This window comes from Ascidiella aspersa, chromosome 1 (assembly GCF_963924565.1).
Source record: "Ascidiella aspersa chromosome 1, kaAscAspe10.2, whole genome shotgun sequence".
NCBI lineage: Eukaryota > Metazoa > Chordata > Ascidiacea > Phlebobranchia > Ascidiidae > Ascidiella > Ascidiella aspersa.
Genome location: NC_139447.1, coordinates 22,802,574 through 22,819,768, shown reverse-complemented (window position 1 = coordinate 22,819,768; position 17,195 = coordinate 22,802,574). Strand labels below are relative to the sequence as shown.

Here is a 17,195-nt window from a genome sequence, read left to right as displayed (position 1 = left end):
ATGAGATAACTATAATTGTTTGTGAAAAGTTCATGGGCGAATCTAGGTAGACCTATTTTCTTTCAAGAAGAATGACAATTCTCGGAGATGGCGTGACAAATATAAGTCATAACGTCACGTCACGATAGGTAACCTCGCAAATGCATTTATTTGGTGAACAATGGGATTGCTCGATATAATGGTATTTATCAAGATGATTAAACAAAATTGTGAGGGCCATTGGTCCCACATCTGCATAACTTCATAAAAGTCCACCAATCGCCAAAACCTTACCATGACTTTTTTAACGTGCCAGTTAGAGAGACGTTATGAACGGCGCCATTTTATACTGGACTAAAAAGCATAAAATTTTACTGGGACTAAAAAGCATAAAAAAATTAAGAGATATACTCTCTACATATTGATATGTTTACGGATGCTGTTTTTCTAGTTATTGGTTCAAATTTTACGATGCAAATTTTGCACAAAACGATGTTTTTTATCTGTCTGGGTGATCCTATGGATAATTGAGGCAGGGGTCAACGAACTTTTTTGTGGATTGGCAAACGCAGATAACTGTACACGTTAAAGGCCGCGGGCCGAATATAAAAATTGAATTGGCGTGTTTGACTTAATTATTATTAACAAAGAAAACATCCACAATTATTCATTTTAGTGAGCTTTATAAAATGTTCGTTTAGTTTGTACATTTCATCAAAATTTAACCTCGTTTGTTATGTGTCAAACATTCCTGCTAATAAACTATTAAATAACCTTGTTTTAGGGAATATCCCCCGGGCCGGAAAAATTAAACCGGCGCGACTTATTTGGCCCGCGGGCCCTATAGTTTGGTGACCTCTGGTCTAAGGGCACCCCTTTGCTGGCTCAGGCAAAACATAATTACGTCGTGTTATCTTGCTTGACATAAGCAAAATATATACACGTCATATCATCCTAACCTTTACTTTATTTTTATTTAACATAAAAGTGTTTGTAAACAAATTAAAATAAAATTCGTCTAAATTTTACAATTTATTGTCACAATGACATTTAAAAATAATACTAGTATATCTACAACGAAGAACAACAAGGTAAGATAAAATAACACTGTAAGTAAAGAAAAGTGCTCCGTGAAAATCTTAAACAAGCTTATTCACGCTAAAAACTGCCATATACAAAAAATGTAGGCAACAATTAATTTAGCTTAAACGTTATTAACGCTATTAAAGACATGCAGACCTTACTTTGCAATCAAGTTATACTTGCCAAACAGGTCAAATTACACATCGGATTTGCAACTATTATGAACCGCAACAAACATGTACAGCAGTCATTAGAGTAGGTTTACATTCCAGTACATGAAACCGGAGCCACAGTCACGACCGACGAAGCCAAGTTAATAGCGCCACCACTGTTTGGTCGAAGTTTGAGATAATCGCCACGGGAAACGCCGGAGGGTGTGTTTGGACACGACTTCGATTTTCGATCAACAACTAATATCGCCTGGAAAAAACGTTTTGGGCTAAGTTTTTTCCTGGCTACCGCAGTCCCGGAGTCACTTGTATAACCCAGTGAGTTTTGCTTTTTAGAACTAGCTGCATTTACCGCGGTATTATTTGTTGTCTCTGAGTTGTTTTTGGTGTTTTTTTTGTCTGCTTGATTCATGATGCTCGCCGTGTTGAATTCGAAACATTTACCGATCTCCATAGTAGGGGAATCTAGCGTTTTGCACAACTCTTCAGCTTCCTCATTACCTTGAGAAGAGGTCTCCGCCTTAATATTGTTGTTAGAGTCTAAATAAAAAAATAATATAAAAGTGAAATAGATATGACGTGTGACAATAAAATGTATAAGCGTAAACCTTATTACTAAACCACAAAATTAAATCTAAAATTATAATTTTTACCTGTGTCCTTTGCCTCACAAAAATCTCCGGTATTCGTGTGGTTCTCCGGTAATGTAAGGCAAGCAGGGGGTGCGGAATGTGACGTTGTTCTTTGTAGCGAGGGTTTCAAGTCCGCATTATGTTCTAAGTTGTATTGGTCGAGATTATCACTTTTATCTGGTCGATAGGTTGTTATGTATTGATCAGTTGAATAACTTTCCATTTCCTCTTCGGTCTCTCCAATAACTTCTTCTTCGTCATAGTCTTCTGTGATGACAATCAGCTGATCATCGTCCTGATAGGTATCAGCTCGACTCAAGTGCTTAGGCTTCTGGAAGCACATAGAGCTGTCATCTGGGGAATTTCTGCAATCGGCATCGCTAGAGGAACTGCGCTCACTGACATGGTAACAGTTCTCGTTATCCACTTCATCACAATGGAGGACGTCTTCTAACGATGAGGAAGAGACAAAAGCGCTTCCCGTGCTCTTTTTGTGCATTCGTTTAAATCTCCATTTAGCGGGCATAAGATGTTGGTGGTTGGGACTCGCTGGTAGCGACGTGCTTCCATCATTATAAGCCCGTTCTTGTTTCTCTCGCCTAAAAGATGGACTGCCACAGACATAAGTTTGTGTAGGCGCTTCAATATCATGATTATAGCGGCTCAATTTAGCAGACATGGGTGACATTGGATCACAATAAGATAGTTCACTGCGCAGGTGATTTGCTGACTCCATTTCGCTGTGTCGTTTTCTGCTGGGACTCGTGGAGTCAGATAGGCGAAGATTTCTGAAGGGCGACAAAGACAGAAGAGAAGATACAGAAGAGGATTGACGAAGTGAGGACATAGCAGGTGAAGATGTTGCAACAGTTCTTTTATTACTGCTAGGGCCGAGCAAAGACTCCATGGATAATGCTATAAACACAGATTTATGTTTGTTAATTACTATATATGGTTGATGTTGTTAGTGCACAAATAAAACGTAAATGATTTTACCAGTCAAAAAACTACTAATATAGTGATGAGTAAAATATTATCAAAATTTAACTAATATAATCCTTTCTATACGCATATATAAGCTGGATAACAAAAATAGATTATGGCAAAATAAATTAATTGTAGGCCCTATGCCAAATAAATTCACCGTACTAATAACAATTAACATTTGTTTATACCTGCTCCGTTCTTTATTTTTCTTTTGGAAGTGCTTAAGTTCAGGGGCTCACTTTGCTCGTCTGCTTTGTATTGTTTACAAGCTTCAGCTGAAATAAAAAAATGTTCATTTTTTAGATTTATTGCTAGGACGAGGTATATTTACCCTTTTCTAGAAATAGAAAAAATTATTATTTCTTATAGATCAACAATAAAATACTGATAGATCAACAATAAAATCGCGGGATTTTAGAGTCGCTTTAGAATATTTCAGGTCCCCCTATTCCGTATATGTACTTGTTTGATTTAATTGTCTATAGCAGTTGTCGGCAAACTTGTTTTGTTGCGGCCCAAGGTGCTTTTCAGGGCTATTAAAGGCCCACTGAGTAAAACCACTACGAAAAAGTGGCGGATTCAGAATATTTTATTTTAACATGAAATATAACACGGCGCCTTGGTGCCCAAAACACTGCCATATCATAATGTAAAACAAACAATAAAACGAAGAATATACGCGCAAAGCGCGAAAAAATTTTCAATTCTATACATTTTAAGTTGGCAAAAAAATATAGTTCGCCAGGCTCCCAGGACCACATTTGGCATGTGGACCTTTCCAAGCTGAGCCAATTTAAAAATTTTATGCCACACCAACTTTTAAAATAAGGTGCAATGAATGTACGCCTATCACGCGGCCCACGAAAAATGGTTCTGCGGCCCACAGCCGACCACTGATTCATAGGTTTTGCAAAATTGCGAAATTATTTTTTCTCATTCTTCGCCTCATAAACGTCGCCTCATAAATTACATTGGCATAGTGTGAAGTAAGCCCAGGTAGGCTAAAAAATTAGATAAAGAGGGTTTTGGTACGATATGACATAGAGTTGAGTGAAAAGTTCCTTTAAATGTTTTGTTGTATTTTTTTACATTTTCTGGGCACCATCACGCATATAGTCCCAAGGCCAATCAGACATTATATTTAAATCCGATCTACTTTTGTTCCTTTTTTCATTGTCTTGAGATCTTGTTACGTCACCTTTTCTGGTAATCGACCTTGGTGGCAGAATAGGAAGTGTAATGTTATGCTGATTACAATTCCAAAAGCCTAAGTTAATCCATATTTATTTCACAAGGCCCTTTCGTAAATACATGTCTTCGTGTTTTCTAAAAATCATTGTTTGTCGCTGTAGAGTTCTTATTAGGCTTACATTGCGGGAGACATATTGCTGTAAGAAGGCCTTCTATGTTGTTACGGAATACACAATTAATTTCTTTACTACAGCGACCTCTCAGTATTATATATATTTTTGTTTGTATTTTAACCGAATCGTAATCTTGGTCTTAGGATCAAGAATATCATGTTAACCGAGCAGTCAAGTCAAGATTTTAGCTGCTAGTTTCCAAAAAGCTTAATCTCAAACAAGGGCGTTAAGCTGGCTTGATTAAACTTAGCAGATGCAACAGACACAATTTTCACTAATGGTCACTTGGTTGGGCAAAAAAAACACAAAAAAAACGAGATTTGGCAAAATAACAAAAAATAGAAATTTACTTTTATGTAGAGACTGTGATGTGGTTGATAAGCCTTCCGATGAAAATATCAAAACTATTTTTATTCTCCAATATCTCACAAATTAATTTCGAAAATTGGAAAGACATTTTCGGCCTCCGGATTCCCAAATTGTTCTAAATCGACTATACCACTTTATGCCTAAAACAAATGAGTTGACCTGGGTAATTCAAAAAAACAACAACTACTAGGTATATAAACTGCTCTTAAAAAAATATAAACGCCATTTTTTACCAGGGTATTCGAATATCCACTAGGGTATTCGAATATCGTTTTTTATTACCTGTTGTTTTCTCTTGTTTACCTTGCGAGCTTGCAAACTCATTTCGGTAGTGTTCAGGTCGTTTTAACTCAATAAAACCGTTGCGCGTTGTTTGAGAGCTGCTGACACGTGTCGTACCTTTAAATAAATAAAAGTTTGATAATATACTTCATATTATTTTAGGAATATAATAACCAATGTTATAAACTAGTCATTTGGCCATCTTTTATTTCGCAAGTTTTTCGACAAAACAAAAAGTCAAGTTCCGGTCTAAGTCTAAACATTAAAAACATACCAAACCAAGTGAAGTAAACAAAACAGTTTTGTTTTATTTCATATTTGTTGTTAATTAATTTTCTAATTAAAGTAATAGTTCCAATACCAACCATACGAAACATATCAATTAAAAACAAAATATTTTGAAATGTAAACAGCTTCAACTTTCTACTCTTGAAAGACTGACTGTGGCCGGTTATCGAATCAGCTTGGGAACTAACTATCACTATTGTTGTCAATAAATCATGATATATTTGCTAAACTAAGCAAACTTTAATTATTTACTAAAACGAAAAATATGACATAAGACTTATTTTGAATCTTTTTTCTAGATACTATTTCAAATTTTGTAGCTTTGTGACGTAAAAATCAACGTTGTAATGACTAAACTAAAGTCAATAACTTGATTTAAGTGCACTTAAGTCTTTTGGACAAATGACCTATCTTGGACTAAAGTCATTGTGTTAAACAAGTTGGGTTTAAATGACGTGTTTTCATTCAATTTTATTTGAATGACTTGGTTTGAAGTTGACTTGTTCTATTAATGACTTGACTTGGATTAGGACTTGAGTTGGTATTTCTTGCACAGGACTTGAATTTGTACTAGTCCAGTGGTTCTCAACCGGGGTGCCGTGGCACCCTGGGTGCCATTTCTAATGCCCAAGGGTGCCGAGAGATATTTGAGAATCTTTAGAAATCTGACTTTTGCTCAACTCTTACAACTTTTTGTGTAAAATTAGAGTGGAATGAATCCGATTAAAACTTCCTACGTTGTGCAGAGTGGATGTGTGTTGTTCCAGTTCCGTTTATTGTCACATTCTAGTGATTTACCTACGGAAAAATCTTATAGGAGTGCCGCAATCTATTTAATATTTCTGAGGGGTGCCGTAGGCTATAAAGGGTTGAGAACCACTGGACTATAGGCTATAGTCAAAAAGAGGGCCATTTTTTTAAATTACGTCACTAAATGTCGTCATACAGTGAAGGCGCAAACCGGGCACCCTTAAAAAAATTTCCAATTTAAGTCAAAATAGCAAATGTCGAAAATATTATGTTTATATATATATGGGCCGCTAAGACCACAACAAAAGTGCATGAAACTTTTACTAAGTATTATAAATCGTAGCCCACTTTTATCTGGTTACATAAAACAAAAGTATTGAATTTAGTTACTATGTTATACTAACTAACTGTAAAGACTAACACAGATTTGCGCGAAATACGATCCTTACGACGCGTAGGCCTAAGCCAAGAAAATTTCCCTGCAAGAGAAATAAAAATATGAGAATATAAATAATCGTATATGCTCGGTTATTTGGCAAAACGTCAAATGTAAAAGGCAATTCAGTCCTCAGTTATCGCTACGCGCACATGTCCACATAAACGCACCTTAACGCACACACAATCTGATACACGAAATGCAATCTGATACACGAAACTACGCAGCCAGGTGGAGCTAGAGCGCTAGGCGCTTTACAACAAAAAAGACCAGGAAGGATTGTGTGACCTATTTGCAACGGGTTTTGTTTACAAGTGTTTTTAAACCTTTTTAAACGGCGATCCAAATACAAAGCATTTAGTATAACAGCAAAGCTTTGGCGACCGACCTCTTTACTGGACTTAACTGAAAAACAAGCGCTACAGCAATTTTGCTTAACAACTGGGAAAACATTACGTTTGTACATTTCAATTTATCTGATTTGACGATAGTACAATTGTCAATTGGTATAGGATGGGATCGGTAGTAATTTCACCTAAAAGAATAAAATACAAAGTATCGGGCATCGTAGCCAAGGTCTATACCCCTAATTGGCCGAAAACATAAAAATTTGCCGAGATGGCGTCGCAAAAAATAAGTTCTAAAAATCCTACAAAATCGCGCGAAGTGTAAAAAAAAGTTTTTACATGTTTGTAAATTAAATCGGAGCGTATTATACTCTTGTGCTGTTGATATTTTTATGACATAAAATAATCGCTCGACTTCGGTATCACAAAGTTCCGCATGCTGGCGCAAGCGTCCTCTAAAATCGTGCAAGAAAAAGAGGTGCCCAAATCCAATGGATGTGGCCACTGTGGTCTTTGTGGTCATCACGGCAAATTACAAACAATGGTTTTTCCCACGAATAAACTTATCACACAGAGTAAAACCATAAAACTACATCAATGTATAAACTGTAAAAATTTCGGTATTTACGTGGCGTCTTGTGTTATATGTAATGAACAATATGTTGGCCAAACTAAAAATTCGTTCTCCACCAGATGGAATAGCCACAGAGGGACGTGGAGAAGCTTTTCTTTGTCAAAAGACGGGGACAAAGCTGCTCTTTTAAAACGTTATGCTTCCTATCATGCCCACATTTTTGCTTCCAAGCCACCTTTATGTAATTGTTTTAAAGTGACTTTTGTAGAGCAACCCGATGTCAACCAACTCGACCTGTGTGAGGACAAATGGCTTAATCTTATAAATGCGAGCATAAACATCCAAAAAATGATTTTACCTCGTTTTAAATAGTGTTTTATTTTGCTGTTTTACTTTGTTTGTTTAGTTTTCTCTATTTGCCCTCTCTTTGTTATTTTCCATCTCATTGCACGCTTTTATCTGTCTTATCAGTTTACGTCGCTTTACTGATTGCATCGTCATTTAGTTGCAGCAGTTGCGGCTTGCGTAGCGCACCACTTGCCTAGAACAGTTGGTTTAGGTTTTTATTAGCGTACTTCTTGACTTATGTTGTGTTATGTTTTTAGATACTGATGATGCTTTATAGCGAAATATGTTTATCTTTTTATAACATACAAACAAACTGATTTTCGGTTTACTAAGTTTTGTACTTAGTTTAATCTTTACAATTGATGTGCAACCAGAATCGTTTGTTTTCACTATTCGGATTCAGGCAGATTTTGCTGTTCGAAAGAATACTTTAATTATATCGACTTCGGTATGAATTTTTTTCTCAAAAAAAAAATCTTGCTTTAAGTATTTAAATTGAAAAAGTTTAGTTTTGGTGCGCCATGAGCCACTACCGGTTCCTTATGGGAATCAACCCGCATAACAAATAACAATTTAGCGAATTGGTTATACGTACTTCTTATTCTTGCTGTGTTGTTTAGTTCTTCTGCAGTAGGTTTACGAAGTTCCACCATGGGAATGTTTATTCGATCCCGGCTCGCATCCCGCGATGATCTATGAAACGCTGAACAAGGCAAAACATTTATTGTTTCCTTTTGCGACAGAGGAATTATAAACGTGAAAATGAAATATATTTCCGAAATTATTTAAAAATATTGTAGAACAGGAGGGACTTTTAAACTCGTGGGTTCGCCACTCTAGAGGGCGTGAAGGGTTTCAAAGGGGATGCAAAAGACTCTTCGTGAACAAAAACTTTGTTTTTAATTTGCTCAACACAAATTTCCGTGTTTTACTACTTTTTAACCTGTCTAATACACATTATTTTATTTCAATAGTTAATCTATTCCCCTCAGTGATATTAATCTTGGTTTTAAGTCAGGGCTGTGGATTTGGAGTCGGATTTGGGACTCGGTACTCGAGTAAGACCACGTAATACTACCCGAGTCCCGAGTCCGACATGCGCATGCGCAGCAATTAAAATTAATATGGCCGCCAACTGAAAATTCTAAAGGTAGAATAGCATATGGGGGTAGAACATTTTCCAACCATTTATTGTGAGTGAATGCATTATATACGAGACCCATATGAGTGTATTGTTGAATATCCACGGTATTTTAGTTACGTCAATTGGTGGAATACAGACTGTAGAGTCAGGGGCGGACGCTGGACACGACGAAAACGCACATTTGACCGGAGTCGGACTCGGGTTGTTTTTAACCGACTACGCAGCCCTGCTTTACTTTAATGTTTTGATCTCCATTGACCTGATATGACATAGTATACTTAATATAAACACATTGTACGCTGTACACCGTACAGTGTTATTAAGGGGAATTGTACCAGGACATTCCTAGAAACTATTTTTTTGCCAATTTTCTGTAGAATTCCAATATTACATTTTTCTCGCTTTGGTACTTTTTTACCGTTTGAAGATTTTTTTCAGTATAAAGGCACCGTACATACTATCACATATGTTGTGCTGTGTAAAATATGATTTTCTAAGATGGCAATGAACTTACTCCTAGCAATCTGCAACTCCTAATTGTGACATAATCAACAACTTGAATGTGTTATAGATGCTGGCATAATGGCATTGCCAAACTAACGTTTAGTTTAGAATCTATTTAAACTTTAGATTAACAAAACCACAGGTATCAAACACAAACAAGTTTCGCAAAATTTACAGACTCTACATTTAAGTATGCCTACATCTTTGCAATGTTTAAGGGTTTCTATTTATCTCAAAACATTGCCTGTTTAATGCTGATCATTGTGGCTATGAAAGATCATTCGCACAAGGGGTCGTGAGTTTTGATAAATTGTCAAGGGGGCGCCCCCTAAAAAAGAAGAACCCCTGTTGTAAAGAAAACCATTTGTAGACAAAATTATTTACAAACGTACCTTCAGAAATTTCAACCGTAGAACTAAGGTGTTCAGTACTGCTTGGTCTCTCAGGATTGGGTATATGCGACTCTTTTTTATAGGCCTGTTAAACATAAGAAACACGAATTTTAAATATTTTCCCATAACAAAATGTCCTACTACAATTCGCTCTTTAGAAGCCAATATTAATTTAAGAGGGAGTTTTATAAGCAATTTTCCCACTAATGTGGATGTAATTCAGGGCTATACAGTGCTTTGTTGACGAGAACCACTTCCGGACTGTTCCACTCCAGTCACGCCTGACACGTCACGTAATACTCGACGCATGACAAGAGCTGTATTCCGGCCGAGCAGTATTTTTAGCTGATTTTCCAGTTTCATCTTGTGTCTGGCCACGTGAGCGGCACAACGTTAACAGCATGTCTTCCCCTACATTTGTAATACGCTGGTTGTTTAACCTCTATTTTGCTTACCTGTCTCACCCCGAAAGTTGTAATTGGAAGACGCATGCTCTCCCCAAACTTAATCGTGTGTAAATATGCCAATATTTTTTTTGATTAAGAATAAAAATATCGTACATGGCTGTAAAATCATACCGAAATCAATCAAACCTTTTTAACTTGTCAAAACTATAAATTTGGATTAAAGTTAAAACAAGCCACGTCTATTTGTTGCCCAATAATATTTTTATTTAAATATTGAGTCGTGCCTGTATTTCGTCTTGGCGAAATGAGAAGGAATCGCTGTCGTTGATTTGAGTTTGTCGACTGTTGTAACTCGTGTGATTATGCACCACACCGTCCAGTCGGATTGGTGAATCTGTCAAATAAATTAAGAATGATTTTACCATAACTGTTGATGCTGCAGTAGCCTACTTATCATCACAACTACACTTTGGTTTACAGCTCTAAAACTCTGTCTGCAGTGAGATTTACTTCCGCTTTGAGCTCTAGTCACGCTTATGCGCGCAGAGCGCACGACCGACGACCGTGCATTATTAAAGCGACTTGTGGGAGCCAGAGAGAGGTTCTATGCTAATGGTCGTCAGCTGACAGCGTAGGTCAATTCAAATTTGAAGTTACACTACGAATTTTCTTTTGGCATTTTGGCAGACTAAGATTTTTTGAATCATTGTCTTGCCAAAATACAACACAAAAGTTTAAACTGCAACTGACGTGAAACTTATGTTATAAATGAAAACATTAAAAACATATTCCTTTTTAATTAATCCTGTGTAAGGGTAATTTGTGTAAAGGTACTTTGTGAGTAAGGGTATTTGTAATAAGTTACTTTGTTTCAGTCTCCTTACTTGTTTGAAGTCTTGCGAAAGCCGCTAGTGGTGAAGAGGTATAAGGTAAAACAGAATAGTCCAGAGACAAGTCGTGGTAACGAAATGGCGAACCGTATGTCTTGTTGTAAAAACGTGAATCTGTAATCGACAAAGACAACATAAGTATGCATATCGTAAATTCTGACCTGTCAATACTGACGTGTGGATATTTCGAAACTAACTTGCCCAGGCGCGTACAATAGGTTTTTAGTTTGTAGGACATACATATTTTTTAGAAAAGACGTCACGAAGTTACGTCTCCCTAGCTGCCATTTGTAACTCTGAGACTTGATTTCAGCCCAAGTCAAGTCATTTGTTCAAACCATTAAGTAAAGTCAAGTTGTTTAAAAATGAGTCATTGAAATATAGTCACAAGTTATTACAAAATGCTATGCATAGTTTAGTTTAGGAAACATATCACGAGTGTAGCATTATTGCGGTTGCCGTAAGTTATTTCCTACTGTGTTCACGTTAGTTTAACCTATAGCCTTACGCAGCGACTATAAAGATCCCAATAGGTGGTACGCGATCAAAAACGTTTGAACCACTTCTTCATAGTGTGAATGTAAAGCGACCGTCCAGGTATGGTGGAGGTCGTTAAGGTCCCCACGGCTAGCTGGATTTTTCTAGCCATATCAGCCCTCGAAATACCATCGTAAAGCTTTGAATGATTTTGCTAAAAGCTTTTCTGAAGGCACCCAAAAATGATATAGCCAAACAAGTTCCATTCAAATTACGTCCAAACGTGACGTGATAATTCAAGTATTTTTTAAGAAGCGTACGTGTTATAACAAAGGTTTGTAACTGCAGTTAAGTTATTTGCGCGCGCTAAAAGAAATGCGTTTTCTCGGGTTAAAAAGACAATACTTCTAAACTAGTAGGAAACTCCACCATGTGCGATTGTACGATAAATACCGAGTAAAAAACAAACGACAAAAAATTCATTTACAAGGTTTTTGGCGGGAATTGCATTTTATTGAGTCTGAGTATCCAAACGATATACTTAGTCTGAAAAGACTTAAAAATGAGCAAAACGTAGGCCTATTATAAAATAGAAATAAAATGAATATAATTTAAGATTTAATATAATTCAAGATAAAAATGTTGTGCGGACATCGTTCAATTGTTAACCTTATTGTTATTTCAACAGCGTACACAAAAAAAAAAAAAAAAAAAAAGACAAGCAAGATTATTTGTTACTTTAAATTTAAAGAAACAAGGTATTTACCCAAGTTTTTTCAAAAATGTTTTCAATGAAAACAACTCAATTTCTTCATTTTATTTGCCTTGAACGACTTCAACAAAATTAGTTTTTTTTGTGCCAATGACTTTAATTCAGTCAGAACAATTGCCTAAATATATTAAATCAAATACGATAATTACAAAATACTGATGATTTCGTTTTCAACTCTTCCGAAAAATCTGTTGAAACAAGACTTAAAAACTTTTTCGACATTATACTAACGTAAAGTTTCCTAATTTTTCGTGAATAAAAAAAAATAACTCACCCGAAAAAGCTGCGTTTTCCCTGTATTGACGTAGATGGGGGTTAATTGGAGAAAAGGGTACGTTTGGTGGATGGTTGATTAAGTGTGACGAGGAAGAAAGTGATCGTTTGCTTCGTTCGATAGCGTGTCGAATTTTATCCTTCGTTTCGTGGCTAGGTGATTGTGTCTGTTTGTAATTTATAATTTGCAGGTCGAATTTACTACAAGTTTCGACAGCGTTTAAAATACCTGCATTCGTGACGGTTGCCGAACCGCAGTTCGCATTAAGTTAAAATCTAAATATATTTAGTATTCGGTAGAGCTCGCAGAACTTGGGACAAATGAAACACAAAGCATATATAAAATTATAAACATTTTTTGCAGATATTTGTTTATCAAAATACAAATAGGTTAAGCAAAGTAGGCATATAACATTTTCTCGTCCTGTTGCTTTTGAGTAAAGTTTGATTTAAGTTATTAACAAATCTACTTGCACAAACGCAGTTACTATAACGATGGTTTTCCAGTTATCTCATGTCGGAATTGTGTCACGATTCACTTACATCTTCAACAGAATCACTCGACAAGTCCCTGTTAGTGGACCAGTGACGACGCGTCCAGCTTCGACTTATTGGACTCATCCAGTTTGCCTTGTGGCCAGCTGTGCGTCGCTCCCTATTTCCGAGTGTTTGGCGGTTGTGGATTGGTGACACGAGACCTGACGCAAAGTAGGATGACGCGGCTGACCCAGTGTTTAGATGTTTCTCTTCATGTGCGAATGACCGACTAAACATATCATGATGGCACAGTGACACTGGACGTAGTGGTGTATCCGCCTGCATAACACTTGTGTCCTCAGCTTCTCGCTTGATAAAAGGTGATTTGTTTGATGTTCCTCCCACTTGAACTATATTTGCTGACCCTTCGTGAGACTCGGAGGCTATATACCCCAAAAAGATAAACGCAGTTGTGTCAGATGTATAATACAAAAATAATGTCAGACAGTTCAAATATTGCATTGTTCAAACACGATATATTTAATAACTATAGTTTTAGTTAACATATCGTGTGTAACACCTTGTCATACATGTTTATTTATCAAGGATTTGTATTATACACGTGGGCTTTTTACCTTTCGATTTTCTTGCGTTTCTGCGTTTTAGCATGACTTCTAAGGCCGCCGAGTTGAATTGATAAGCATAGCGCTTGCCCTTCGACTTGTATAAAATCCTCTTATCATAGTAATACCTAGGCATGATATAAATGTATCGATTGTGTGTATATACTTTTTACCGAGTCCCCTTACGTAGGTATCGTCCATTGCTTTATAAATACTGTTATGACATTTCTTTTATCAGATGCGTATATAAAGTAATTTTTTTCGTTGGTTTATATTCGTATAAAAATGAAAGTTTTATAAAGCTCATCTATAGTTGGTTAAAACACTTTTCATGTTTTCTTCATTTAATAGTAATCAAGTCAAAAGAGTTCAGTGACCTCTGGTTTAAATGTACAGCTTAGAAAAAGAAACACCGTGTTAAGGCAATCTAAATGGAAACGGTCTATGACAGGGATGTTCAATTATGTTTGACATGGGGCCGCATGAGTAGGCTTACCACATATCCGTTTTTCGGGGATTTTTAGGGATAAAAAATGTTTTTTTCACAATTTTTAAACAACGCATTGTTGTATCAAGGACTGTAATAGAGTCTGACCTTCAATGTTAAAACAGGAAAAAATTTAAAAATATAGCGGTACAATATTTACTTTTAGTTCGGTACTCGTACTAACTATACTGTACAATCTGTCAAAAGACTAATTAAATATTTTTTAACAGAAAAATATTTTTCCGACTGGTATAACTTATCATTCTGTAAAATACGAAATGTTGTTGGATAACTGGTCTAATCAGTTGTTTGTTGGGCTGCAAGCCTATGCAAAACTCTCTTAGAGAAAAATGCTTCGTTGATATATCAAAACCTTATGAAAAGAAAGCTGTAAAACTGCTTTTTGTAAGAAAAACAAGTAGCTGGGTATTTTGAAAAAATTATAAATTAACAGATTAGTTGAAATACAAGATAAAAATACTAGAAAATAAACGCAGACCAATATAGTACAGACATTTTTGAAACAGGGAATGGGATAATTGCAAATCAATTTAAGATATTTTTTGTGGAGATACATAACTATCTTAAGCAAAACGAAGTTTAAGCTGAACCTAACACGATAAACCGGGCCTGCGTATAATTGATTCTATTGGCTCGCGTATATTGTTCTAATGAGGTATAATACAGTTATGTGTTGTTATTCGAAGCTAAATTTTGATAAAATTATAAAATGGACAACAATTGGCTTTTGGAGTTCATAAAGCTATTTTTTATTGGCTCGATGCGTAAGTTCTTCTAAAATTGTTCCGCCGTCTTGACACCTAAACGCGCATTTTTTTTGCGATTAACCACCAGTACACCATGTTGTGGTGTTAAAATGCCATGGGTTGCTTTAAATAACAATTAAAAATTGGCGCTACTTAATGACACGTCTACGTAATCGCGATGTCCCGACTCAAGCAACGTCCCATCTAGGACAACCTTTCCCTACGCGACTAGACCTCTCTTGCAACACAACCGAAGTGCATTTAGCAAATGATTTTTGCTTGAAATAGTCGACAAAATTTGGCCTATGGAAAATCCAAAAACAACTAATCGCCGTTAAATTATTAATTCTTTGGATAAACTTAATATTGGTTTTGGTAAAGAAAAAACACGAATTGGATTACACAACAGTTTTGTCGTGTTGTACAGTTTTTCATTTGAGCAGGTCTAAAAAGGTTTATTCTATTCTTAAGTATTAAACAATTTATGTGTCGCCAAAAACAAAATGAATCTACTTACAGACAATTTAGCTTACAAACCTGAGAGCCCGACTGAGCTTTTCATAGTTCATGGCAGGTTTTCGTTTTCTTTCTCCCCACATTCTCGCCACTTCGTTCGGTTCCTGCAAATCGTTAATAAATGTATTTTTGACACATTAACTCATAACGATACATGTATAGGTATCGAAATGTCTTTGGCAAGATGATGTGGTTTTACTCGACCGTTTTGTCTCCGAGGTTCATTTATCAATGTATTTATTTTGTGTTTGGCTAATTCGAAGCCACCTAAACTCTCCATCAGTAACTGTCTTCAACAATTTTGTTAATAAAACAACAAGTTAATAATAAATAATAATATTACAGTTAATACACTAAAAGTCGATTACATCATTGCGGTTAATACTAAGATACAACGTGGCTTGTTAATCTGCAAAATTTATGCACAGTTGTACACTGATAAAGGCTTTTTCTTCTAAATGTATTTTGAAATTTACAATATATTTCAAGGGTACCGGTATCAGCTTATTGACACGTTTTGAGTTTTCCGCCACTTGATTTTTGTTTACTGTAGAAGTCGAGTTTAGCCTGTTTAGTACTAACTATACCGGTAGTAACTTAGCCCAAACAAAGTTTTTAGTATAAGCAATTTTGTGCATTGTGAAGAAGTCGTTTAACAGCTTTGTTTCTCCATTGTGCGTGAGCGGAAATGACCTACAGTCTATTTATATGAAATTTGGTGAGCAGTTAATATTTGGACACCAATTTATGTTGTCAGTTTTGCATTCTCATTCAATGATTTAACGCAACATGTATCACAATGCAAAAATAAAGTACAAAAGTTAAATGCAGTCGTCTGTCGATAAAAGCTTACAGCTTGTCGTACACTTTTAAAACTCTGAATTAGCCTCCACTTGGCAAGACTGTCGCATTGCGTTTAAAATGCTAATTAGGACTGGTTGCTGTTCCGTCCGTCTAAATTCAAACGGTAGATAATAATTATTTGCCGCATCCAAGGTACGTTGCCTTATCGTTGTACATCCAGTGGTAAAAAAGTTGTTAATTCACAGACACGGCTTTTAATCTTTTATATTAAAAACTGCCTCACAAAACTTGAAACGTTATAACACTGAACAACATTTTAACTGGTTAGCTTCAACATGAAAGCATGACTTACTTTAATAACGAACTCCCCATGATCACCTTCCCAGCTTATTATCTCGCAATATTCGTTATTCTGAAGAAGTTCGAGGATGAAGTGCCACAAATGAATCTGTCGATTTCCTCCACATATATCGTTCATCCACGGCGGGGAGGAACTCGACTCACTATCCGAGTGATCTTTAAGAGAAAATTTTGAAGCAGCCCAAAACTTTTAATAAATATATTTCGTTCTATGATATGTCACTTGTCTAAATAACAAGTGACACAAATTCATTTAATTCAATAAATTTAAAGATAAAATATATAAAACGTAAACTACTTATTTCGGCTACTGGTTCACATTAATTTAACAAATGAATGAAATAATGTACTTTTAGTAAAATTATACAAAGTTTACATTTTTCTAACCTGGATGAGAAAATGCTTCTTCAGAAGATGACATTACTACAATAATTGTTTAATACTCTTTTGCAAAAAACATTGTAGACTGCCTATTTTCCAAGTGTGAGAGTTGTTGCCAACAACCAATACTAAAATGGTCTAGCGTTGCTGCATGTAAAGCATTTAAAACTTTTTAATCAACACCGTTTTTATATAATGTGAGACGTGATTCAACCACCATGTAAATGCTGGATTGTTTCACTCCAATGACATACTCATTTCTTATATAATTCTGTCCAACGTGTTTAATAATCTGGTACAAACACAACACAA

The 17,195-nt window shown here is 35.8% G+C and overlaps 1 protein-coding gene across 3 annotated transcripts; it reads right to left on the bottom strand.

Annotated features, from left to right (window-relative positions):
* Window positions 1-1,045: 1,045 nt before the first annotated feature.
* LOC146168314 (uncharacterized) lies at window positions 1,046-17,171 on the bottom strand. Of its 3 annotated transcripts, XM_083389104.1 has the most exons (15): window positions 16,890-17,171; window positions 16,495-16,658; window positions 15,360-15,442; window positions 13,581-13,696; window positions 13,012-13,388; window positions 12,470-12,635; window positions 10,941-11,060; window positions 10,341-10,450; window positions 9,650-9,734; window positions 8,205-8,312; window positions 4,867-4,983; window positions 3,040-3,126; window positions 1,886-2,779; window positions 1,585-1,772; window positions 1,046-1,482 (listed from the first exon to the last, which is right to left on the bottom strand). In XM_083389104.1, exons 1-15 carry the CDS (start codon window positions 16,921-16,923, stop codon window positions 1,324-1,326), a joined length of 2,808 nt encoding a protein of 935 aa, XP_083245230.1. In that variant the 5' UTR covers window positions 16,924-17,171; the 3' UTR covers window positions 1,046-1,323. The 3 variants fall into 3 exon arrangements, with proteins under 3 accessions (XP_083245230.1, XP_083245228.1, XP_083245229.1); XM_083389102.1 differs by having other exon boundaries at window positions 1,046-1,772; XM_083389103.1 differs by having other exon boundaries at window positions 1,046-1,772; window positions 4,888-4,983.
* Window positions 17,172-17,195: the final 24 nt, after the last annotated feature.

What these genes read in the sequence shown, in the direction of transcription:
- LOC146168314 (XM_083389102.1), bottom strand. Translation starts at nt 16,923, where the DNA reads ATGTCATCTTCTGAAGAAGCATTTTCTCATCCAG. An exon ending in TTTCGCAAGACTTCAAACAA is followed by an intron (nt 10,451 to 10,940) that starts GTAAGGAGACTG and finishes TTTATTTGACAG; the next exon opens with ATTCACCAATCCGACTGGAC. An exon ending in TAAACAAGAGAAAACAACAG is followed by an intron (nt 3,127 to 4,866) that starts GTAATAAAAAAC and finishes TTTTTATTTCAG; the next exon opens with CTGAAGCTTGTAAACAATAC.